Source organism: Apis laboriosa, unplaced genomic scaffold (genome assembly GCF_014066325.1).
Source record: "Apis laboriosa isolate Shangri-la unplaced genomic scaffold, ASM1406632v1 scaffold14_cov150, whole genome shotgun sequence".
NCBI classification, from domain to species: Eukaryota; Metazoa; Arthropoda; class Insecta; order Hymenoptera; family Apidae; genus Apis; species Apis laboriosa.
The window spans coordinates 133,500-158,552 of NW_025221798.1; the positions used below are offsets into that span (position 1 = coordinate 133,500).

At 25.1% G+C, this 25,053-nt stretch overlaps 1 protein-coding gene across 1 annotated transcript; it reads right to left on the minus strand.

Annotated features, from left to right (window-relative positions):
- Positions 1-1,817: 1,817 nt before the first annotated feature.
- Positions 1,818-13,195, minus strand: LOC122710568 (zinc finger protein 585A-like). Its single transcript, XM_043928489.1, has 2 exons — positions 12,723-13,195; positions 1,818-6,159 (listed from the first exon to the last, which is right to left on the minus strand). Exons 1-2 carry the CDS (start codon positions 12,795-12,797, stop codon positions 2,524-2,526), a joined length of 3,711 nt encoding a protein of 1,236 aa, XP_043784424.1. The 5' UTR covers positions 12,798-13,195; the 3' UTR covers positions 1,818-2,523.
- Between the last annotated feature and the right edge of the window lie 11,858 nt (positions 13,196-25,053).

Sequence of the window (25,053 nt, forward strand, 5' to 3'; positions counted from 1 at the left end):
GCATCACTATTAACTTAAAATTTATGTAATAAATTAAATGCAATATTAAAATTTGTATGATAAATTTTAATAGAAAAGTATTATTTTAACACGGTTTGAAATAAAATTGCATATATAATTAAGAATATATGAGTGAATTCAATATAATGAAGTTGAAAAATTAAAAAATTATGTATATTCTAATTGTCAAAACAAAAGCATGAATTTGATAATAATAAATTGATGATAAACGATAATGAATAAATAAAATAAAACTTTCAAATTTATTGAGAAATTTTTTGTTTTAATCTTGCAAATTGTATATAATATTATTATTAGCAATTAATATTTGATCAGTTTGATACAATAATTACAACCTCCCTATATGTTAGAATTATTTACAGAATTTCGATGAATAAAATATTAATACTATTAATATTTTTAATACTTTCTTATATAATAATAGTAGATTATATAATAATAGAATCTTTAGTAGATTGATAAGTCTTATAACTTTTTCCTGAATTATTATAAAAGATTAAAAATTAAAATTAAAATTAAAAAACAAAAGAATATTGTTTTTGGACGGTATCAGATTAATTAACAATTGTTTTCATTGATCAGTAAAAGTCTAATGAGATGAAATTTAATGATCATCATAAAAAAATTTTTGCAATATATAAAATCAATTATAATTAATGAAATATAATAGTATTATCATGGATTTGTTAGTCTCATGATTTTGAAATACTAATTTCAACTTGATATAGAATAATATAGTATAAAATACAAAAGTATAGAAATTTAAACGAGATATGTATACATGTTTTTCTAACCAAATTTTAACGATATATTTTATAAATCAAAATAAGAAAAAAATGTCATATAAATATATATCATTAGAAGCATGATTAAAGAGCTATAACAAAAAAGTTAAAAATAAAATGAACGATAAATAATGTGCATTACTATATATATAAATAAATCTATTATCTATAAAGTTGATTAAATCAATAATATTTACATGTAATTGTTAAAAAATGTTATATACTTTTATAACTCTAATTACAACTTTTCAAAATGTTCATTACTTCTTGTCAATACAAATTTGATAACAGTAGAAGATTCAATCCGAAATTCTTTGAAGTTCATTTTAATTTTGATTTATTTCATCACACAAGAGTTATTTTAACTTATAAAACATATGTCAAATTTTGGGAAAAAAAACTGAAATATTCTGTATATGTATTATTCAGAAAGAGAATAATATCTTAATTTAGCATTGTTTGATTGAATTAATTATAAGAAAATTATTGAATAAAAATGCAGAAAGATATTATTAATTATTTTCTTAATAAATTTTTTTGAAAATTATTCAATTTCAGTAATTTTGTCTTTTATTTTGTAATAATAAATTTCGATACGAGTAATAGATCCACTATTATAACAATACGATTTCAAATGATATTGAAAATATTAAAAATAAAATATTAAAAATAAAATTAGTATAATATATAGTATACATCAAAATATAAATGTTATCTACAAAACTTTTAATTGAAACGTAGAACCAAATAACTATCCATTTAATTGACGCATATAATTCCTACATTTGCCATTATCATATTTACAATACAAATAACTAACGAATTAAAAATAAAATTACTATTAATATAAGGAAAATTAAAAATAATATTGATATAAATATATTAAAGAAACAATATTTTATATTCAGCTTACATTCTATTCTTATTAAGACTTTTCTTATACAATTGATTATATTCATATATAAATTTAAATTTTTTGGCTAACATAGATTTATAACTTCAGAGCTACATAGAATAACTTAGTATCAATTTAGTAAATAACATAATATTTTTAAAACAAAACGCCTACATGCATTCTTTTTGTTATAAGTAATACTTTTCATCTGATTGAATACCGGATATCTGAAAGTATTAACATTTGAGAGTAAAACTCTTAAGAGTGTTTTCAATAGTGGAATCCGCAATTGAGATTCAATATCCGAAAATAAATTTCACTTTCAATGCAATGTCCACTATAAAAAAGTAAACTGTCAAAAGTTTTACTTTAAAATTTATATACATGCAATATCATAACAAAATCATAATTACTCGAAAATTATTAAAATCATTTTAAATTCGTAACAATCTTTAAGTGTATAACCAACAAACAATACATTATATTATATTTTGAATTCCTTCACTTTGTTCACTTTTTTATCACTCATATGCGAAATCTGTTCTCGATGATATGACAGAATTGATTCATCATCATATGTTCTATGAAAAGTAAATCTGATACTATCGATTCCGCGAACACGAGCAATATATTTCGATTTCAATATTAAATAATGAATTTATACATTTCCATATCATTTAAAACTAGGCTTTGCCACGTTTCAAGCGTAAGGAATGAAGGAAGAAGTGAAACGATCCATTTGAATTCAATCGTCAATTGGAACTTTTAGATTTAGATCCTAAGCTAGCATGTACAACGCAGTGTCGCCCTCTTTCTAATTCGTCATTTAGTCCCTATATGCTCCATATTAAAATTGAACGTTTCGTATCGATGTAAGTGCATTACGTGCGACCGAACATTCACAGGATCCGAAAATCCTTCGTTGCATATAGGACACCGTTGCGACAGCAAAGTATTGCTCAACATAGTGTGTTTGATTTTGTGCACTTCTAACTGTTCCACTTCGGTGAATTTTCTTTGGCAAATGTTGCAAATGAATGTACCTATATCGGCATATTCCAACAAATGTTGCTTCAAGTTGATGTTGTTGTGAAACTTCATGTTACAAGTCGAACACGTAAAACCATCGCACTTTTCAAGTTTAACAATTTTGCTATCAATCTTCTTATTCATAACTTGTTGAACTGGTTGTCTGTCGTTGAGATCACTGCTGCAATTTAAATGAAAGTGCTTTTCGTGGCACAACATCGCTGTACTGGTTGTCAACACCTCACCACAAAAGCGACACTTGAAACTGATGTTAATGTCACAACCGGTATGATTCAAACTATCGTGCTTGGCTAGGAAAGAACTGGTACCACATTTTCGATTGCACTTGCTACATTGAAATTTACCGTTCGTGGAGTATTCTATCTTGTGCATCGACAAATCTTCTTCGTTGGTGAAATTTAATTTGCAAACACTGCAAGTATACGTCTTTGCTGACAATATTATCGGTTCTTCCGTTACTTTGGTCCTTATGCCAACGTTATTCGTCAAAGCGTAACTGTGGTCTTGCATGATATTTAATGTTTTCTGTATAATCGGCGCATCGGGTAGATGAACATGCAACTTGTGCGCGTGAAAATGCGACTCATAATTGAAACCTTCGCTACAAATGTCACATTTGTAAGCGTACAATTTCAATACGTCGTTCGGATAATGTTCCACCTTGTTATGATGGTGAAGCTTGTACATTCCCTGAAACGATTTACCACATACGGTGCACACAAACATTTGGTCATTATAGTAATACATATTATGCTCGATAAATCGCTCGTACGATTCGAATAACAAATTACACGTGGTACACATCGGATACGAATTCCAAATGGACTCGTTGACTCGAACGGGTTTGGGAACCTGGTCCATGTGGAAGTGTCGCTCGTGAATCCGAATGTTCGTTTTTTTAACGAAACCTTGATTGCAAAACTTGCAAAAGAATTGATAATTTTCCGCGCAAGAAGGCGAATGGGTCGCGAGCGAATGAAGTTGTAACAATCTTTTGGAGGGAAATAGGGTACCGCAATCGCTGCACGATTTATTGGCAGGTTTGGAATAGGTACGCTCGTGCATACACAAATTCTGAAACGTCTGAAATTGTATCCCACAAATGGTGCAGGGAAATGTCGTTTTATCACTCGTCTCAACTCTGTAACCCTTCACCCAAGCGACACCGTTAACTAATTTCTTTTTGCTTGCTGCTGTGGCAGAGTAGGAGGGTGAGACAGGTGGCAGAACATGAGGTGAGTGACTATAAGTCTTAGTGATCGAATTTATCGGCTTCATTTTCTGCTCTGATGATACTTGTTTCGAAGAAATTGCTTGTATCGCATTAAATTTCGAGCCAATCGATTCCTTTCGAAACGAAAAAGAGCGTTTTGCTTGAAGCCTACGTCGTTTACAGATCAGGTCTTTCATTCGACGACACACCTTCTCGTGTTCTTTCAAACACGAATTGAGCCAAAATCGTTTGTGACAACCTTTGCACTTATTTTCTTTCTTCGATGAACTGCAGTTTATCTCGACGTCAACCGGTAGAGTGTCTTTCTTGGATCGTATGGTTTTCAAACAGTGCACAATCATGTGTCGTTTCAACGATACCGGTGTGTCGAATTTCTCGTAACACACGCAACATTCTTTTCGCTTAAACATGATATGTTGACGCAAATAATGTTTTAATAATTTATTAATGGATGTATAGCGTGCGTTACATATACTCGACATGTAAATCGAGTGAAACAATTTCATATGCTCGTACAAATTCTCTTTTAACGAGAATAATTTTTTGCAAACATGGCATTGGAACGATCTTTGGGATATCTTACTTCTTGACACATTTGACTCTTTTTTAGCAATCGATAAATTATTCGCTCCGGCTTTGAATATCTCTGACGTAAGCTTCAAAGATAGATCACTTGCCGATTCAGTTTTAATAGAATTCTCAATCTTTTCCGTTTTTATTTCTCTCTCTTCTTTCAAGTCTATAGATTGAGAAACATTTTCGACTTTATCCGATTTAATCTTACCCCGTTTCAACATCTCATCACATTTCTCCAGATAGATCTTGCACTCTTTAATTACGATTTCAGATTTGAAACTTTTATTTCGTAAAGACATTCTTCGCGTAGATACATTGCAGGGATATTTTCTTTTAATGGGACGTTTCGCTTTGTTAGAAGCAGTGTCATGCTTCATTGAATCGCGAAATTTACGTAATGCATAGGAATTTTCTCCAGATGGCCTAAGATTGTAGGGTACATTGTACGAAGTTTCCAGACTCTCAAGATCACTTTTTATCTCATTGTTCAATAATAGCATCATAGTACGGGGATTCACATGAATCTGAACAAATGGTTTATTCTTGTCAAGCGCACGAGATCGGGTACGCTTGTGCGCTTGAACGTTTTCTGTATTCCTCAACGAGGAGTTATCATCAAATTTCTCATGTGATTCACTCGTGTCATCAATAACAGAATTATTGTTTATACCAATGACTTTCTCTATGATGACGTCATCGTTGTTCGATTTTCCTTTATAAAACGAAATAAAATCTGTAAGAGTGGTCTGCTTCATCTTTTTAGAGGGTGTATCGCATGAATAATTTAACTGGCTCGAATTACTTAAACTTCTCGGCATTTTCGAAACTGTATCGCATTGACTTTTCAAATGCGTACAATTTAAACCGTTCAATTTGGGAGAAGGTGTACTGTTCAACTCTTTTTTAAACGTATCTGTCAAATTGTTTAACCGTTTTGGAAACACGTTATTTGAACTGTTTATCTTTTCCACGATCAGTACATCTTCAAGATCATTTGTTGATCTTTCTGACGATTTGAAAATTTCTCCAATTTGAGTTTTATCGATATTATTTATTTCATTTCTATGCGCGTGAAGTAAATGGCATTGGATATAGGCCTTTCTCCAAAACCCTCGACGACAAAAATTACAAAGAAATCTGTAATTTGTAATTTTTTTTTTACAACCCTTTATCCTCAAATGACGTTTGATCGAATGATAAGTATTGAAAACGGCCTTGCATTTTTGACATTTATAGTCACCGTTACAGTATCTACGCACATGGCGAGTATAACTTTGCTTGTTAAATGTCACGAAACAAATATTGCAAGTTATAAATCGAGCGTTCGATGTATTATTTTTTAAGGGATTGAATTCTTGAGGTGGCACAAATTTTTTATATTCATAATTAGCATTCGAAACTTCATCTTCAATGTTATCATTCGCAGTTTTGTTATCTTCGATTTTACTATCTTCAGTTATGCTTTCTTCGCTTTCATAATCTTCAGATTTTGATGTTTCGTTTTCATTCTCGGCATTAATTTCGTTCAGCCATAAATCGTCATGACTGTCATTCTCGATCGGCTCTTCTTTTATTATTATTATTCCATGTTCAGAAAGCTGAAAAAAAAATATACAAACCTAATGTAACATTACTCCTAAAGAGCAATTTTAATACACATTGGACGCTGTTTACGCACTTATAAATATGACTACTACAGATGAGATAAAGAAATCGCATTTTGGAATATTAGCATTTACGAACCATTCAAATTTTATTGAAAAAATATTGATCATGCTTGCATTTTTGTTAAAAGTAAAATTTACATTAAATTAAAAATAATAATTTTTAACAAAAATGACGTGTTAACAAATGATAGATAGAAAACCAATATATATTATTTATGATTAAATATAAAATTTAGTAAGTTAGTGCGATTTATAGTATTCTATTGTATTAAATAAATATATTAGAGAAAAAAAAGTTAATTATTTAGAAATAAATACATAAAAAAGATAGAAAAAGGAGAGACAAATAAAGCATTTTATCGTAAAATAAAAGATGATGCTTATAGAGTGTTTCCAAACTGATAATACATAAGGAATTCGTATCTATTAATTCAGAAAATATGTCAAAAACATAGAGTGATTTTTTTCTTACAAATCGAATTGATCGACGTTGAAAATTCACCTTTTGAATAATATAGACTGATTATTTTAAAAAATCAATTTTTCAAAGACTTCTTGCTTCTAAAGAAATATAATATTCCCAATTAATTATTCAGTCAATGAATAATATAAACGATAGAAATTCAATCAATCTCGGTTTCTATCAATTTTATTAATCTTCAAATATGTTTTAAAGGATATTTTTAGTAACATTTTTAACTTTATGATATAATTGGCAATTAGTTAAGTAAATCCTATATATGTGCTTTTTTAATAATATGTACATGTGAGTATAACTTAACAATTATTTATATAAATGCATTAAGATAATTGGCAATCATTATATATAATGATGAGTTTGTCGTTGCTTGTCAAGAAGTTATTTTCTTATGGATTTAAAAGATATTATTTTTTGTAATATATATACAATGAGAAAAATAGATACAAAATATAAGATATTATTGCAACTTTAGTCATTATAATTTCAATCATCGAAGAATTGTTTTATATTTTAATTTCTATTTATATTTTATTCTAAGTAATTAATTGATACATTCATCAGAAATTTTAAATGAAAATTTATTGCTTTTAATTTATTTTATATTTAACGTAAAAATATATACATTAATGAAAAAAGATATGTTGATTTGCTGTGTAAAGATGAAAAGTGAATTAATCTTAAACTGAATTATTACAGAGTTAAGAAGAAAATTTGTCACAAAAAATTATATTTTTCTTTTTATTTTCAAATATTCAATTATCATACTGCAAATTATTAGGCTTATAATATTCAATATATAATATCTTAATATAAAATCTTAATATAAAAGATATAATATAGGTTATTTTTAATATAGATTTAAAAAAAGAACATTTAAAATTTCCAATTTATTCAATTTTATTTATATTTATATCAACATCTTTCCTTCTTTTCTTTCTTTATTATTATTATTGTGTTATAAATTTATAAGTAGACTTATAAATTAATTAAATTAATGAATACATACGAATACATGAATAACCACTCTTGTTATTAGTTAATCAGTTCATCATTTTTCCAACTCTGCACAATACATTAAGTTAATCGGGATTTCTAATCTTGCATTGTTCTTCTTCAAATAATGCTATTTTATGTGAACTTAAAAATATGTATGTAACAATAAAGGGGATAAACAAGAAGCTCTGCTTGCCTGCAAACTTTCACATTCTTTCATATACTAAACAACACATGTTGAGAAAGTAACAGAGAAATTTATATCATTTGCCGCAGACTTTTTACATTCGCAGTAAACTGTACTTTGTAAGCATATTTTTCCAGACATATACATATTTATATATATATATGATATATATACAACTTGATATAAATTTTTTTATAAAATTTGATGTACATATATACAATTTATTCTGAATCACTAAAATATAATAAAAAAATATGATTGATATGAAAAAATGTTTCAGATAAAAATTGTTTGATATAGAAAAATTATATTATGCACTATTAATAGTTTTTTTTAGAAATTGACACGTAGAGGTCATATGAAGGTCAAATTTAATCTTTTAAATAAAATTATATAATTTTTATCGCATTAATCGATATACTTCGTTATTTCCTACAACAAACAAAAATCTTTTTAATTTAATATTTTAATTTGAAATTAAAATTTCGCGTATTCCTTATTTTCCATATGATAAATTTTACAACACCAAATTACAATATCTCCTAATCTAAAGATTTTTTGATAATTTAATTTTTTTTGTAGAAAATAAATTACATCAATTATTGCAATAAAAATTATGTTATCTGTTTAAAAAATTAATTTGATTCTATACATTTTTATACATCAATAGGAAAGTTATTAATACTGCATAACATATCTCTTTATATTAAACAATTTTTGTCTGTTTTTTCACATCATTTACATTTCATCAGTTCAAACCGGATGTATTATATTTATATCTATACTATGTACACAAATGCACAATTCATAATACCGATTTTTTTGATGAACAATAACTTATCATAATAAACTTGGCTATCACTTGGTTTTTATGATTAAATTTATATTCAATCTATATGAAATCTATATTTAAATTCATTTTATTGGATATTATCATTTTATCTTACTTAATTTCGATAATTCTATCTTTTTTATCTATCTATTTTTTTATCATAATGAAAACACATATATAATTATATATAATTATATATAATATAAACACATATATAAACACTAATATAATTTATATCTCTTCAATAATGGAACATGAATCCACGTTTTTAATAAATATCACTGCATTTGTTAGCAATCTATTTTAATAGCATTTTGTTTAGTTACTTATTTTAATATGAGAAACAGAAGAAGAAGATTTCATGAATTCACATATCATTTTGATTTGTCGTTTTTAATTAGTTAAAATTAATCCTTAGTTTAGAATATTAACATCTATAATGCCACATCTATAATGAGTCTTTTGTCATATACCTATTTCATAACATAATAAAGAATGAATAAATGTCTATTATAAGATTGCATTATAATCATTAATTAGTTTATGATAGAGTGCAGTATTAAATATATAGATTTCATATATTTAAAAAAAAAACACATTTTAGTAATTTTATGAAATGTTTTAAAAGTAGGAATACATCAAATTTTAAGTTTATATGACATAACAGGAAAAAAAAAAGAGAAAAAATCCAATTTTAATCAAAGATTATTATCATCTGATGATAATATTAATATTACATAAGATCATATCTGTGAAATATATTTATTGACTATTTTGGTATTAGCTTATATAATTTTTTATACTTTTTTGTTTTATTAAGTTTTTTGTATGATTAATCGTTTCTTATTCGTATTCAGATTTTTTTAATTCAACTCAAATATCTTCAATTATATTGAGGTTCGATTGGCTTCTTTGATTTTTTCAGAAATAAAATATTATTGAATGAATCTTGCAGTTTGTATTGAAATGTTATTTTGCTGGAAGATGTAATTTCTGCCAATACAAGTTCTATACTTTGATAACTTTTTTTTATTTTTGATATTCAATAACAATCTACAATCTACACAGTCACCATTTATTTGAAATCAACTTGAACACAATTCTTTTTTTTTTAAATTGTAAAAATAATAATTAAATTGATTTAATAATTTTTAATAAATTATTATTATTTTCGTAGTAGTACTAATTTTCGATAGCAATAATAATATACTTGATTTCATTTTTTCTAATGCTTTCTTTTAACTCATATCTTTCTTTTTTGTTAAATAAATACATTAATATTGTAGTCAAATGACTGTAAAAAATGAATTATCATTTCTTCGTCTATTAAATAAATAATTAAATGACAAAAAGCGTAACATATGAATTGTTGATTTTGTTGAATATGATTCATGTTTACATCGTCTTTGGTGACTTTATAAGATATTAATATAGTTCGATATTTTTATACATATGATATTTGTTATTCTAGAAGTTCTAGAAGTTCTAGAAGTCAAAACAAATACAAAATTTGGTATACAAAAACATCAATTAATGTTTATTTATTAAGTTATAAACAATTGAAGACGAAGCGAAATAGAAAGAAATTGTTTTATCTGCTTTTTGTTACTGTTGTCATAGTCTGTTCCTGTCACGCTTCGTCTTCAAATTTCATTTGCTTATAACTTAATAAATAAATCGACTGATATTTTTGTATATCAACTTTTGTGTTTATCTCTAAAATTGATCTTTTACAATTCACAATCCACACATCACAAATTCACAAATATATGAAAATCCTATATAATGTAATTTAATAACTTTTGATTTATTTTCTACTTTCATGTAACATATAAATAAGATATCTTTATTTTTATCGATATGATTAGTACAATGATAAAAATTAATTTACAGCAATATATATATATACTCAAATCGTTGTACTATCAGTTAGGAAACACTTCATATTATGGTAACAGGTATACTTATTTTAAATTTAGAAATATTATCTATAACTATTTTGTATAACATTCATTCTTATAGTTTAAAATCATTCTTGTCATTATATTTAACTTCTCATATTATCGATATGTGTCAGAATATCAAATCCAGATTGATGATCATGAATTTAGAAATGATACATACCAACATACTATTTTATTCATGTTTGAAAATATAGGCAAATTGAAATGCATAATAAGCATATAAAAAATTCTGGTAAATTTAAGAACAATGAGAATTGTTCTTAAAAAATAAAAATTCTAAGAATTCATCAAAACACATGTTCGATGTTTTTAGGTTATTCAAAGTGATTTCATCGCCATCTAAAAAAAAAAATTAGGAAACAAAAAATACTTTTAAAACAGTATTTTAACATAAATTAATATCAAATAATCATTTTAATTTTTAAACTCAAAATTAGATTTTTAAATTTATGATTTAAAAATTATAAAAATTAGTAGATTCTTAATATATATTATAAATTTATTAAAAAAAATAAAAAAAATTTATGAAAAATTTAATAAAATAATATATAATACAGAATTTTAAAAATATTATGATATCGTTAATAAATATTATGATATTCTTAAAAATATATATAATATATGATATAATAAAATATTTACAAAAATCATTATAAATTATTTAAAATAAATAATTTATAAAATTAAATAAATTTATTTAATTTAGTGAAAAACATTGTAGTAATATAATAGAATAACATAATTTCTATTTGGTAAGCTAAAGCAAGATAAGAAAACGTTTAAAGATAGTATCCAATAGTAAGTGGAAGGGGAACGTAGCGGGCTCACGGACCGCTTCTACGCGTCTCAATGTTATACGAACACTGGCACAAAATTCCTTGTGTTCATTACTTCATCAAGTCATACAAATAAATATAACAAATCCAAATATGCCTTATGCCTATATATGTAGAAATATGTATTAAATATAATATAAAATATAAAATAATAATAATAAAATAATATAAAAACAGAAGCATTCTTTTTGACAAAATATATGCACAAATTTAAAAACATAAAGAAACATATTAACATATTAAAAATCTTATATAAATATTTATTTATAACATGCATCACATCATGAATATGATTAATAATATGCAATATTAATAATGTATATTAATATTCTATAATATATCTTGATAATGATTTATTTATATCTAATAAATAATAATTAAATAATAACATTTTAAATATTTTGAAATTTTATATTTAAAAATTTTTAATAAAAAATAATGCTAAAAATACTAAAAATAATCAGTTTACAATAAAGTTCAAAAAACAAATACTTATAACTTATATATTATGTTTGAAAATATTATAAGAAAGATATAAATGTGTGAATATAAAAATATGATATTATTTTTATTATTATGATGATGATTTGTCAGTAGTTTATAAACTTATAAACAAACAGTTTTGATCATTTAACTAATAAGTAGGATTAATAACTATGGATAAATCAAAATGTTACGACAGAAACATTACATCAATAATATGAAAAACTGTACTTAGGAGATAATTTATATATGTTTATTGATATTATAAATTCATGTAATAACAGATGCATAGATACATAAAATAAAAGAAATGTAATACATTCAGAAAAGCGATTTTACAATTAATACATCTAGCCTAACATTTCTTAATCATATATCAATATAATAAAAGGTTTATAATTTTTATTTTTAATTTTCATGTTAAAATTCAGTTTCATATGAACTTCAAATTACTAAAATTATTTAAATTATTCAATAATTCAATAAAATCAATTTTATTTATATAAAAACAATCAAATTTATATCTAATTACATAATTTCTTTCATAACGATCAAGAAAATAATTCATATTCTATAATATTAAAGTAATTAAAGTAAATCCTATATAAATATCAAATAAATGCATTATATTGTCTCTCTCTTTTTAAGATTTATAAAGCATAATTACAGTATTAACTAAAATAAATGTTCTTATTAAATAATCTTTCAAAGTACTTACATTTGTCTTGACTCCCAAGTTTACGTCCATAAATATTGCATCAACAGGACGGTTATAAACTAAGACTCGAGCCATTTCTTTTATTTTAATTACTTTTAGAATTGGATATTATTGTTCACATGTGTTCAGAAGAAATTTATATATATATGTATGATCAGTGAATAGTAGATTGTAATATTCTTTATAGACAATCTATTTTTTCGATATGGTATATTCAAATTAAATAATAATAATAAATTTTAATACAACAAAATAAGTTTTATATGTAATTTAATCATTTAATGATTCAAAATTCCTTAAATCCATGAAAAACGAGAAGCGATATTTTAGGTTAACCCTAGGAGGGTTAAGGAGATGACATGAGAAATTGTTCACATTTTTCTTCTATTATATGCATTTTACTTTCAATATATAGTTATTTATTAACTGCTCTTATTAAATAATTATATAAATTTTTTCTTCTACGCATGCAAACACATCAAAACAAAAAAGATAATTACTGTACAATAACACAGACTATTCCAATAAGACTAGAAAATTCAAAATGGCGACTACCGATACTATGAGAATCTTTCATTTTCAACTCAGTTCAGGTCATTCTTAATGATTCATTGCGCAATAGTGACCTTGAAAATACACTTATTGCGGGAAATTTAAACATTTTACTTTCATATCAATTTATTTTTAGAACAAAGGTTTTTATATTGTTTTCATAAAGAAAGTGTTATTAAGAAAGAATCTTAAACTATTATTTTTACAATAACAAAGCAAAATTTTTAACTAAAAGGATATATGATAATAATATTCTTCATTAATAGTTTAAATGCTATCTTTATTTAGTTATTGTTCATTATTTAATAAAATTTTTATAAATGTATAAATTTTAATATATACAATTTGAATAAAAAATATAAAATAATTTTAAATAAAACATTTTTTTAATTCAAAATACAGATTTCTTTTTCAACTATGAAGTAATAATTTCAATGAAAATCAATTGGATTAACTGAGCATGCGTGTTACTAAGCGGTTCTCTCTAACTAACTTCAGTTGTGTAGTACAAATTCCTTATTGTATACGGTATATTGCTAGTAAGTTGCTATATCGGATGGCATCAAAAGCAAGAAGAGTAGTTCTTTCCATCACTTATAAACATCTACTATTATGTTCTTATTTGGATCTTAAACATAATGCTTAACAATATGCAAGCTTATTTTTATGAATGTATTTGATCGATTAAGATCAATCAATCAGATTAACATTCCTTTTATTAATATATAAATAAGATAATCTATATTTATAAAAAAAGAAATCATATAAATTTTTGAATCTATTTCTAATTATATTTATAACAATAATTCTATCATGAATAATATTTTTTAATAATAATTTGACTATTTTTATATTATAAAAAGATAAAGTATTATATATTCTCTTGGCGCTTGATAAAATTTTATTATTATAGATATATTTGTTTTATATTCTTAAATCATATGAAATGTTGTAATGTTTATATAATATATTAAAAAATAATCAAAAGAATAATGATTGAAAGTAATGATCTAATGATTTAACGATAAGTTACCGATAGAGTAATATATGAAGCGCCAACATCATGGTACTAAGTACCGCACTGTTGTGCGCTATCGATACATACGGGTCTAACAGAAAAATAATGTTGGAGGCTTGTCTGTTGGTGGAATTCCATAAAAACCTTTAATTCATGGTACATCGCATCTGATATGTACACATTGCGTATAAATTGCGAATATATTTTGCTGATACGATGGATTCAAATGTTCATTAGTTTATTGGTTGCAGCATACAAATGATATTTTATTATATATATCTCTAATGCTTAAATAGAAAATCTAAAGTTTCTAGAAAGTTAAAACTTAAACATGAAAGTATTACAATAACTTAAAAAAGATAAAATTTGAATATAAAATTAATTCTTCGATATTATTATCAATTCATACTGATTCTACCTCATAGTCATTTTAAATAAACACATTTCTTTTCTCTCTTTTCCTTATGAATATGTATTCTATCTCTGTTAGATTATCTGGACATTCTATTCTCACTCTATAAGTCTGGACTCCAAGGAGACCGTTGTTCGCAATGGAATGTTATCCAGTGCGAATAAGTCTTGCTAAGATCTGAGGAATATCTTTTCTATCATAGTTGAATAAATTTCATTATTAATCTGTCGATTTAGTTAACATTATTTGTTAGCTTTCTCACATGCTCTAAAATGGTGCATTTATGAGTATATATAAGCAAATATTATATCATTAGATATAGAAGTCAAATGGATGTGTGGTCACTCATTGAAGCAGAATGAATAGTCGAAATCACCAATTCTCAATGTTTGCTTCAGACTGATAAAAAAACTCATATATTGGAACGGTTTAAAGATCTCCATATTGTATCCGCATTATTTTCAATATTTATTTAAAGCATAGATGTTTTTCAAACGACTGTTTTTCAACAGATTCATATAGTTTCCTCTATACAATCTACTAAGTTTGCGATTGTTAGATGAGACAAGTATTTTGTGTAAGTAATTGCCTTTTAAGTCATCTGATTTCTTTCGGAAATAGACTTAGACTTGATAGGCAGTTCATGTTCTGAACAAATCGATTGATTGACATAGTTTTATATAAATAATTGTCTTCTAAGTCATCTAATTTCTTTCGAAAGACTTAGACTTGATAGGCAGTTCATGTTCTGAACAAATCGATTGATTGACAAAGTTGCAACTTGAGAGTTTAATGAGAAATAATAGTAGTGATTCTTAAATATTGTCAACGTCTTGAACTTAGAGTGATAATGCATATGTTCAATTGTAATTGGACGTTTAGCTATCTCATGAATATGACTTCTTTAAATCAGTCTTGTGAAATCGAGCTTTTCTTCAAAATCACTGATTTTGTAATAGAATGCTTTAGGAGACGAAGATATATTAAACATTCTGCAAGAATCTGCACTTGAAACAATTTTAAGAGACTTCATCTACAGTGCAATATTGTACGTGGCTTTCTTTTTTAGATTCAATTAAATGTTATGCTCAATGTTAACATATAAGCCTTGAAAAAGAATTGTGGGAAACTATTAATAATATAGTAATAATATAAGCCAGCTGCTTGGTATAACCTATATCGCCTCTATAAAATAATTAGAATTTTAAATAGCTTCTTCTATAATATCAAAACTATATAATTTATTGATATTGGTGTAAAGTCTCGTTCAAGTTTTAGCTACATATGAATGAGTCTATTTCTAGAGTAGATAATCAACGAATGAAGAATATTTTGATTCTAGAGTGTTATTGATATTTGGACTTTCATTTTGACTCCTTTTGATCTTTTCTTCTTAAACTTTTTCCTATTGATTGTAATCAATCATAGCTGGAGATTCTTATTTTAATCCTATTTTTTCAGCGCTTACAATCAACGAATTGTCTTTTCTTGCAATGACTATGATGCTACTATGATTTCGCATGATGTATTTGCGGCAAAAATCTGAACTATTATGAATACATGTACAATCAGAGATGGATATTTTGTAATGTACCATGAATTTATGGCAGTGCATTATCGAAGAAACATTGATCTCTTACAAGGACAGGCTATAAGCATGATATTATGAAAGTATAACATATTTCAATGAAGTTTCTAAGATTCCCTTTGTTGCTTTAGAGAAATTTTGAATTAATAGAAATCATTTCAAATGTCATTTCATGTATAGATCTTCTTTATATTCCTAATCAATCATAAGATGTTTTTTTGATGAATAGTATCGTGTGTTAATTTTTATATTTAATTAATAAATTTTATTGCTGATTAGCCATGAAATTACTATCTTGATTGCCTTATTGCTGAAATGTTGAATTATAATATTAAATTTTTTACAACTTTTTTTTACAAAAATTCTGAATATAATTAGATCCCATGAATATTATTATTTTAAATGAAGAATATTATTATTTTATATAATAATAATTTATTGTGATATCTTATAACGATGATCTGTAACTATATAACTCATAACTCATCTTTTAGGTCTAGGAATTTTAAGTCTATCTACTTTTTTTTAGTTGATGAAATAAACTTTTGACTTAAGTACTTGTGAGGATTATATTGTTATCTTTGGTAGTTAATATAAGAAGACTACTATTTTTTAATTAAAAACATTATATAGTCATTTTGATAAAATTTTTTTTTATGTGTTTTTTTATCTTGTAATTTTATTTCATATTCTTTAGAAAAAGATTACAGGCTAATAGATCAGATTTTGTTAATGCCAATTAAAATATTTATAGTGGCTTACTTCAAGTAAGATGGAGATATGCCAGAAATTTCGAAAAATTCATTTCAATATTTTTTTGTATTTTAATAAAATTAACTTCCTATTTCATATTATCTATAAAGTCTGGTCTTTTATCGAATAATAACTCATTTTCATAATTATAATTATAAAAATACATTAAGTATAATATATTAGGAACATATACAATAAAGAAGAATTGATAAGGTAATTTAATGAAAATTAAAAATATATATATTAAAAACTATATATATTAAATATTTTATATATTTAATACATGATTTTATATATATATATATAACTTTTTAATGATATTTTATATATTTAATAATATATTTAATACATTTCATACAATTAATTTTCCATAGTTTTTGCAATATTTGTTACAACATTTATTGTAAATAGCTATATTAAAAATAAACAAATTCTAAAAAAGTTTATTATAAAATTTTTTATATAAATAATTATAAATAAAAATAGCTGTAATGAATATTGGAAAATAAATATAATTTAAAATTTTATTTTTCAATTTTTTTGAGAATTACAATTCACAAATCCATTATGTTTCCCCGTTTTTTCTTCCCTGTTAAAATTATTATTAAAAAATGTAATCCATTCCTATTAGAGAAAATCCTGAAAATTTAAAAAAAGCAATGTGAATTAAATTATACGCTGAAGATTTAAGATCTTGATAAAGCTTCTTTAATTGCAAAAACCATTTAGATCGATTAAACGAAAGGATAATTAATTAATTCGACGATAGGAATGTAGATATGGTGAATCCCTCTATCAGAAGAAAGAAGTGGAATAAGCGGCTGGATTTTCAGGCGCATCCATTCTGCTGTTGAGCGACGTGGAAACTTCCGGGAGCTGTCCAAGTTTTCTAAGTAATTAAAACCACTTAACACAATTTTGCCTAACTTTCTGATATCGCAGCGAGAAATCAGTTTTAAATCGTTCCCTAAGGAAAAAATTGTCACAATTGTGTTGCAATTATGATCTCTGACAATTATATTATTGAAATATTCTTTATTAATTATATTATAATGCTTATTTGTTACAAATTTATTCAATATTTTATAAATTCTATAAATATTTTTTCCATAAATTGATCTGCCAGTAAGAAGAAATCAGATCTATTCGAAAAAATTTTAGGAATATAAAAAAAAGATTTGCTTCAAATTATTGATTTGACTTAAATTTAAAGTATATACGTCAATATATACTAATAATAATTTTATAAGAAGCTTTTTTTTTTATTTCATTAAAATTGCTAAATAGATCTGTTCTTTTTTTGCTGTCTTGGAAAAAATATAATTTTATATGTATAAAACGTTTATTTGATTTAAATATGATGTTAAGTGAGAAAGTTATTTGATATTATAATTATAGAGAAATTATTAATAATTTTTTTATAAATTAATTTACAGACTATGTAAAGATCAACTTTCTTCAAAAAAGTATTGAATTGTTTATGTTGAAAAATCTTTACTTTAAAAGATATTTAAATTTAAAACTTATACAAAATTTATACAAAACTTAGAAAGACAAGGAGAACATAAATAATAGAATATCGCTTTGTATGTTCCTTATAATTCATATGAATTTTACAAACTTCAAATTGTAATATCTCCTATTTATGTCGAAACTAAAGATTTTTAGACATAAATAATTTAATATTTTTTTTTAGAAAATGATGAATTGCATCAATTAATGGAATAAAAATTATAATAATAATTTATAATAAAAAATTTTAAATAATTAACTAATCTCTCAATTTATAAAAAAAACTAATGTGCCATCTCTTTATACAAACAAATTTTTTGTCTAAAATTTTTTTTATATAATTTTTTTGTTAAAAGATATTTCATTATACTTATTGTTAGATAAAATAGATACTGTGTAATAAAATGTTAATATATTCGTAAGATGTTTTTAAAAGATTGATATTACAGATCAAAGCAAATACAAAAGTTGATATAAATGATAAAAATGTCAGTTAAGGCTTATTTATTATAAACAATTGAAGTTGCAAAATTCACAGTTGATTGTTTAAGATATGTTTAATTATAATTTTTATGTAAAACATAAGAAAAATTTGAAATTTGATAATTTTTGAGAAAATTTGTTTGTAATATCATTTACTTGGATTAATATTGTGCATAGAAATCTACGATTTTATCTCTAGAAATTACTTTCGGATTTGATTTAATCCTTGAATATAAATTATTATCTTATATCTCAGAGCATAATATTAGCTTATTGAATGATTACTTGAATTAATTGTTATGAAATCAAATGTAATACGGATAAGACAATTACATAAATATTAATTAAAAAATCTTATATATTTTGTAACATTTGTAAAATAAAATAACTGAAATATATTGTTTAAATAAATTATTTATGTACATAATATATTTATATGCATATTATATATAATAATACATGTAACAACAAGAAATTAAAAATAAAATGCATTGCATGAACTATTATAAATTTGTTAATTTCATAAAATGTATCACAGATTATTATCGAACATTTATTACGATAATATATACAAGATGTAATAATATGATATCATGATGTAAAAATATTAATATAACGTAATTTTATTATTAGAATTCTCTCACATCATAATGCAATAATAATCTTTCTAACATCACATATTATAAATATATATGAATAAAGCACTTGATACCAATAATTTTATTTTTGTAAAAAATTTATATTTAATAATTTGTTCGTTTTCTTAGATTTTAAGTATTTTTTTATAAAAATTTTTTATAAAAAAGATAGATATTATATTTAATATTAAATGATATTATATTTAATATTAAATGATATCCAAATGAGAGATATGGAATAGACCAAATACTGCTCTTACCAAGTAAAGATATCTAATTATAATTTTAATTAATTAGATATTTAATTAAGAAAAAAATTAATAACATGTTAATAAATATTTAATTCTTGATTTGCATATATCTAATTTAAATTTAATATGATGTATATTATGAATATAGACTATAAATATCATTAATTCCAAGTAAGGCAAGATTTTACGTTACTACATTCTGAAATACCGATCGTGTAAAAAATTAGAATATTTGGTACGCCCTCTATGATTTCTTATAAGAACTATATTCAATCCAATCATCAAAATTAGTAAAGAAAACAAAAATAAAAAATAAATTAAATATGCATGTATATATATATATATATATATGTTGTATATATATTGTTTGCATCTTGTTTATTATGACAATGCATTAGATTGTTGTCAATTATTATTTATTCTTATTCATTGATATTAGATCATGATAAAGTTATTGGTAAAATAGAAAGTGATATATTCTTGCACAATCGATAATTCAGAACAGGAAATAAAATATCATAAGATGGTAAATCTATTTTGTAATATATTTAATACTTTTTAATTTATTTTATTTTTTTTTCTCCTTTGTTTTTTTTCAAACTTATCTATTTTTATTCGTCGGTAATGTAAGTAGTGATATTATCGATAAAATAGAGAATAATAAATTTTCAATATAATTTTTTGCACGGTTGGTAATTCAGAATAAGGAATATAACATTTTATAGAATTTTTTCTATATTTTGTCTGTAATATATCGATAATCGATAAAACATTCTATATGTCTCTTCTATGATTTTAATTTTAAATATATTTATGATTTAATTTCTGCATTTGAATATTATATTATATTTATTTTGAATTCTAATTATATTCTATTAATACATTTTATTTTTATTTGCGTCAATAATATTGAAAATTATATAAAATCTACTACTTTTTAACTTTATTAATTTTATTTCATATCAAATAGGAGTCATTTATATTCGAAAAATTTTCATTGTTAATCAAATAAAACAATAAGAAATTTACATTGTAATCACTATATAAAAAAGATTCATATATAAGATTGATATATATATATTAAAAGTAACAAAACTAAAAATCTTTGACTAGCTAATAATACAGAAATAGGAATATAAATAGGATTAGATGTTAGATGGATTTTTTCTGGATATTGGTCAATAGTAGAACTCCTTTTGTAATCAGGAAAGCAAGGATAGAGAAACGGCAAGAGAAACACGATGCTACGTGAAAGTGCTTTATTCCTTTCGGAGATCGTTCATCGCAGACATCGGCGTCGGGAATGCCGCTCTCATTTTTCTTTTTTTTTCATATATGTGTACATATATGTATAAATATACATACACACATGTATGGATGCATATGTGTATATATATCATATTTTATGTACGAACGTATGTATGCATATATACATACATATATACTCTAATAAGCGATCCTAATTATCGAGTAAATTACCGTCTGATATTAAAAAATACGCATGTATATGTACATGTACAATTACAACACACGCCAGGACGGCAGGAATCCTGGTCCAGTGAGACCTTAATAATGATTTTAAAACGAAGGTTTGAATGTACAGTATACACATTTACACTTATCGTTTCAGCAACAACAATTTTATTGTACGTAGATTGCAAAAATTAAATAAATAATGACAGTGGTACATCGCGTATTGGACGGAAAGGCCCAAAACACTGCGCAGAGGTGTGAGAGGAAATTATAGGTTTAAATTCGGTCGAGGTGCGATTGCTTCTTCGTCTCTCTCTTGTGTTCTCTCTTTCTCTTTCTCTCTTTTCTTTTTTTGCTCATTCTCGTTCTCTTTTATACTTTCTCACTCTCTCTCTTTCTTTCTCTCTCATTCTTTTATCCCTTTTCATACCTATTATTTTGTCCCATTCATTCGAATTTTTGCTCATGTGTTTTTCTCATTTTCTCCATTTTCATACATCATGCTCTCTTTCATTCGTCTAATCTCTCATTCTCCACGTTTATTTCATTCTCTCGTTCTCTCTCTCTCTCTCTCTCTCTCTCTCTCTCTCTCTTTCTATTACATTCCATCTTCCCCTTTCGTTCGTTCGTTCGTTTTCTCAAGTAAAAGCGGTCCACATTTGCGAAAAAACACAAACGGAGAGAGTCAAGTCTCGAGTATGAGAATTATTTACTGAAAAAGGTCGGAAACAGATTTTTTTCGATTTATAAAAAATCTATTTTTGAGGCATGCCCAGTAATACCAGACAAACAGCGTCGTTATCTGTTATTCTGCTCTTTCTTTAAACACCGTTCATTTGAGATGCTCCTACGTAGTAATAATGGTTTGGTTTCTTATCATTTTTCATCTTGCTCTTTTCATTTATATTACAATAATTAACATCGTCACATACAGACTTATACACTAACGATATGACTACAGCTCCAATCCAGCAGAGCATTCATCGATGAAGAAGTGAGAATAATTATTTACGCGTCTTTCGTTATTCTTTCTTTCTTTCTTTTTTTTTTTTTTTTAATACTTCGTTTTCCCTAGTATTCCCATTTTTCGTCTCTTCTCTCGTTATATTTTCTCTTTTTTATTTTCTAATCTCATTTTATTTTATTATTCCGGAGGGAAGGTTTCCTCTCTTCCTTCGTTTTTTTTTTCCCCGATTGATAAAATCGATATGCCAATTATTTATTTATAAAACGTTACAAAATTATTCATGAGCGCTGTCGCGTGGCGTTTCGATTCTAAACCTATACGAAAGTATCGCGTTCCTATTTATACTCATCGTTTTCACACTTTTAGCCTTTTTTTGCTACGTAGCAGACCGAGATTCCTCGCGAAACACTTTTTTTTGCTTGTTTCTCGTTCCTCCTACGAATTTACCAACGTTCTCTCTTGAACTCCATCCGCTCTCGTACATTTTCTCCATCTTTCTCTCTCTTCTTTCATCCCTCTGCTTTTGTTCGCAAATTTTTTTAACATTACAAAACGCCAGTCAACCCCTATATATTGCGAAGAGAAAATAACAACACGCTTCGTTCACGTGTATCCGTTCAATTTTCTTCTCCTTTTTACGGCGATTCGGAGAAAAACGCAATTTTTTTTTTCTTTTTTTTTTTTCCTTTTTTTTTTTTTTTTGTTTAAAATTGCATTTACACGATCGATGAACACACGACGAACTTAATTAGCGATACTAACGCGTATCGAGTAAGGCGTGAGAAAGTTCGATCAGAGTTTTAGCGAACATCATTTTCTCGTTTGAAAAACGGCAAACAAATTATTTTCATACTCATTGTTTAATATTTTGTGAGAATTGTTAAATATTATCAATTATTGTATTATTAAGATTAAATGCATATAAAAACCGAAAATGAGAGGATCAATTAATAGAGATTGTACGATCTGGATTATGCTGTTGGTTTCTCATCATTTACTTCTATTTAACCTCTTCGATAGTGTTTTAATAATATAATGTTAATATTATAATAAAGTTTTATACATAATTTGCTTGTAATAAACAATAGAAATGATTTTTATTTAATTATAATTAAGAAATTAAAAATTATATTTATAATAATATATGTAAATTTGTACATATGGTGACTATCGTGATCAAAGTCAACACTTGTACTGAAGAGATTAAATGAGTTGATTTTATACATTCCAAAAATAATAAATCAATATATTATTACAATATATATTAACATTATTAAATTATTAATATTAATCCTGCGATTGAACGACCAATGTAGATCATAGAATTATTATTTTTTAAAATTTATTTTCTTTTTTTCTTTCGCAAATATTCTGCATCAACAATTTTAATACAGGAATATATTTTTAATATATATTAATAGTATAATATTACACAAATTGATGCAAGATTAATATTAATTATTCGATATTATATAATATCAATACAAAATTACGTATATTTTTAAATGTATATATACTTTAAATATAAAATTAAATCAAATTTCCGCTAGATTGTTTGAAAGCCTCGAATATCCTTCTATAATAGATTTGCTAAAACTCTTGGCGCTGCGATCGCGTGAAAAACTAAACGGATAAAATGGCGTCCTCGCGTGTTGAATACATTTTTTTCGATGACTTCGAAGATAAATACATGCCAATAGAAAATGTTATTTAAGGGGATTTACTTGACGGGCGCGTTATGGCTAGTATACACATTATTATACGTAACAAAATATTTCTCGCCTTCTCCTTTCATCTTGGAAATTAGTTCATTCGTTCGCTGCCCTCCCTCCCGCCCTATTCACTCTCCATTTATCGTGTTAATTATCGTAAATCGGCACGACTTTTTGCTTCTCGTGTGTATATACGCGAATATTTGCCGACTCGATTGTACGAAGGCATCGTGTAGGGAACTATTGAAATATATAATATTAATTATGCGTACATCTATATATGTAGTTTTAATGATCATTTATTTTTTTCCTCTTCCTTTTTTTTCTTGCATTCTATCATTCTCTGCTTTCACCTTAATGAACGATTGACCGATCGATCGATTTTTTTTTTTTTGTTTGAGTAACATTTAAATACATCAGCTGACACAGATGGAGCATTCGTTATTACATTTTCTTCATTGTTATTTATTTTAAATTCCCACGTATCGTCACTTTTCTCGTTTCTTCTTCTTCTTCTTTTTTTGTTCTTTTTTTATATTTTTCGTTTAAACACTAGATTGCGGGGATTCCGGCACAAACAAGGAATGTCGTAGTACATTATATCAACATTTAATAAAATATCTGAAACATTAACAAATAGACTATATGAGTACTACATGACTGCCCTTAATAATGTTTATAGCTAATCGATAAGTAGTTAATCATTTTCTTTTTTGTTTTCCTCTTCCGTTTCTTCCTTTTTTCCCTTCTCTTTTCAACTGATGGAATTTTTTAATTCGACAAATGGATAGTAAATTCTTGTTTATCATTGAATTTTCTATGAATTCTTTTCTCTTCCCTCCTATCCTTCAATAACTTATATAACTCGACGTTTCCACTTCTAATCTTAAGGATTTGAATACCGGTGATCTTCATATTTTCTTTTCCATCATATTTTTTTTTTTTTTTTTTCATTTCGAGCACCTACTAAGC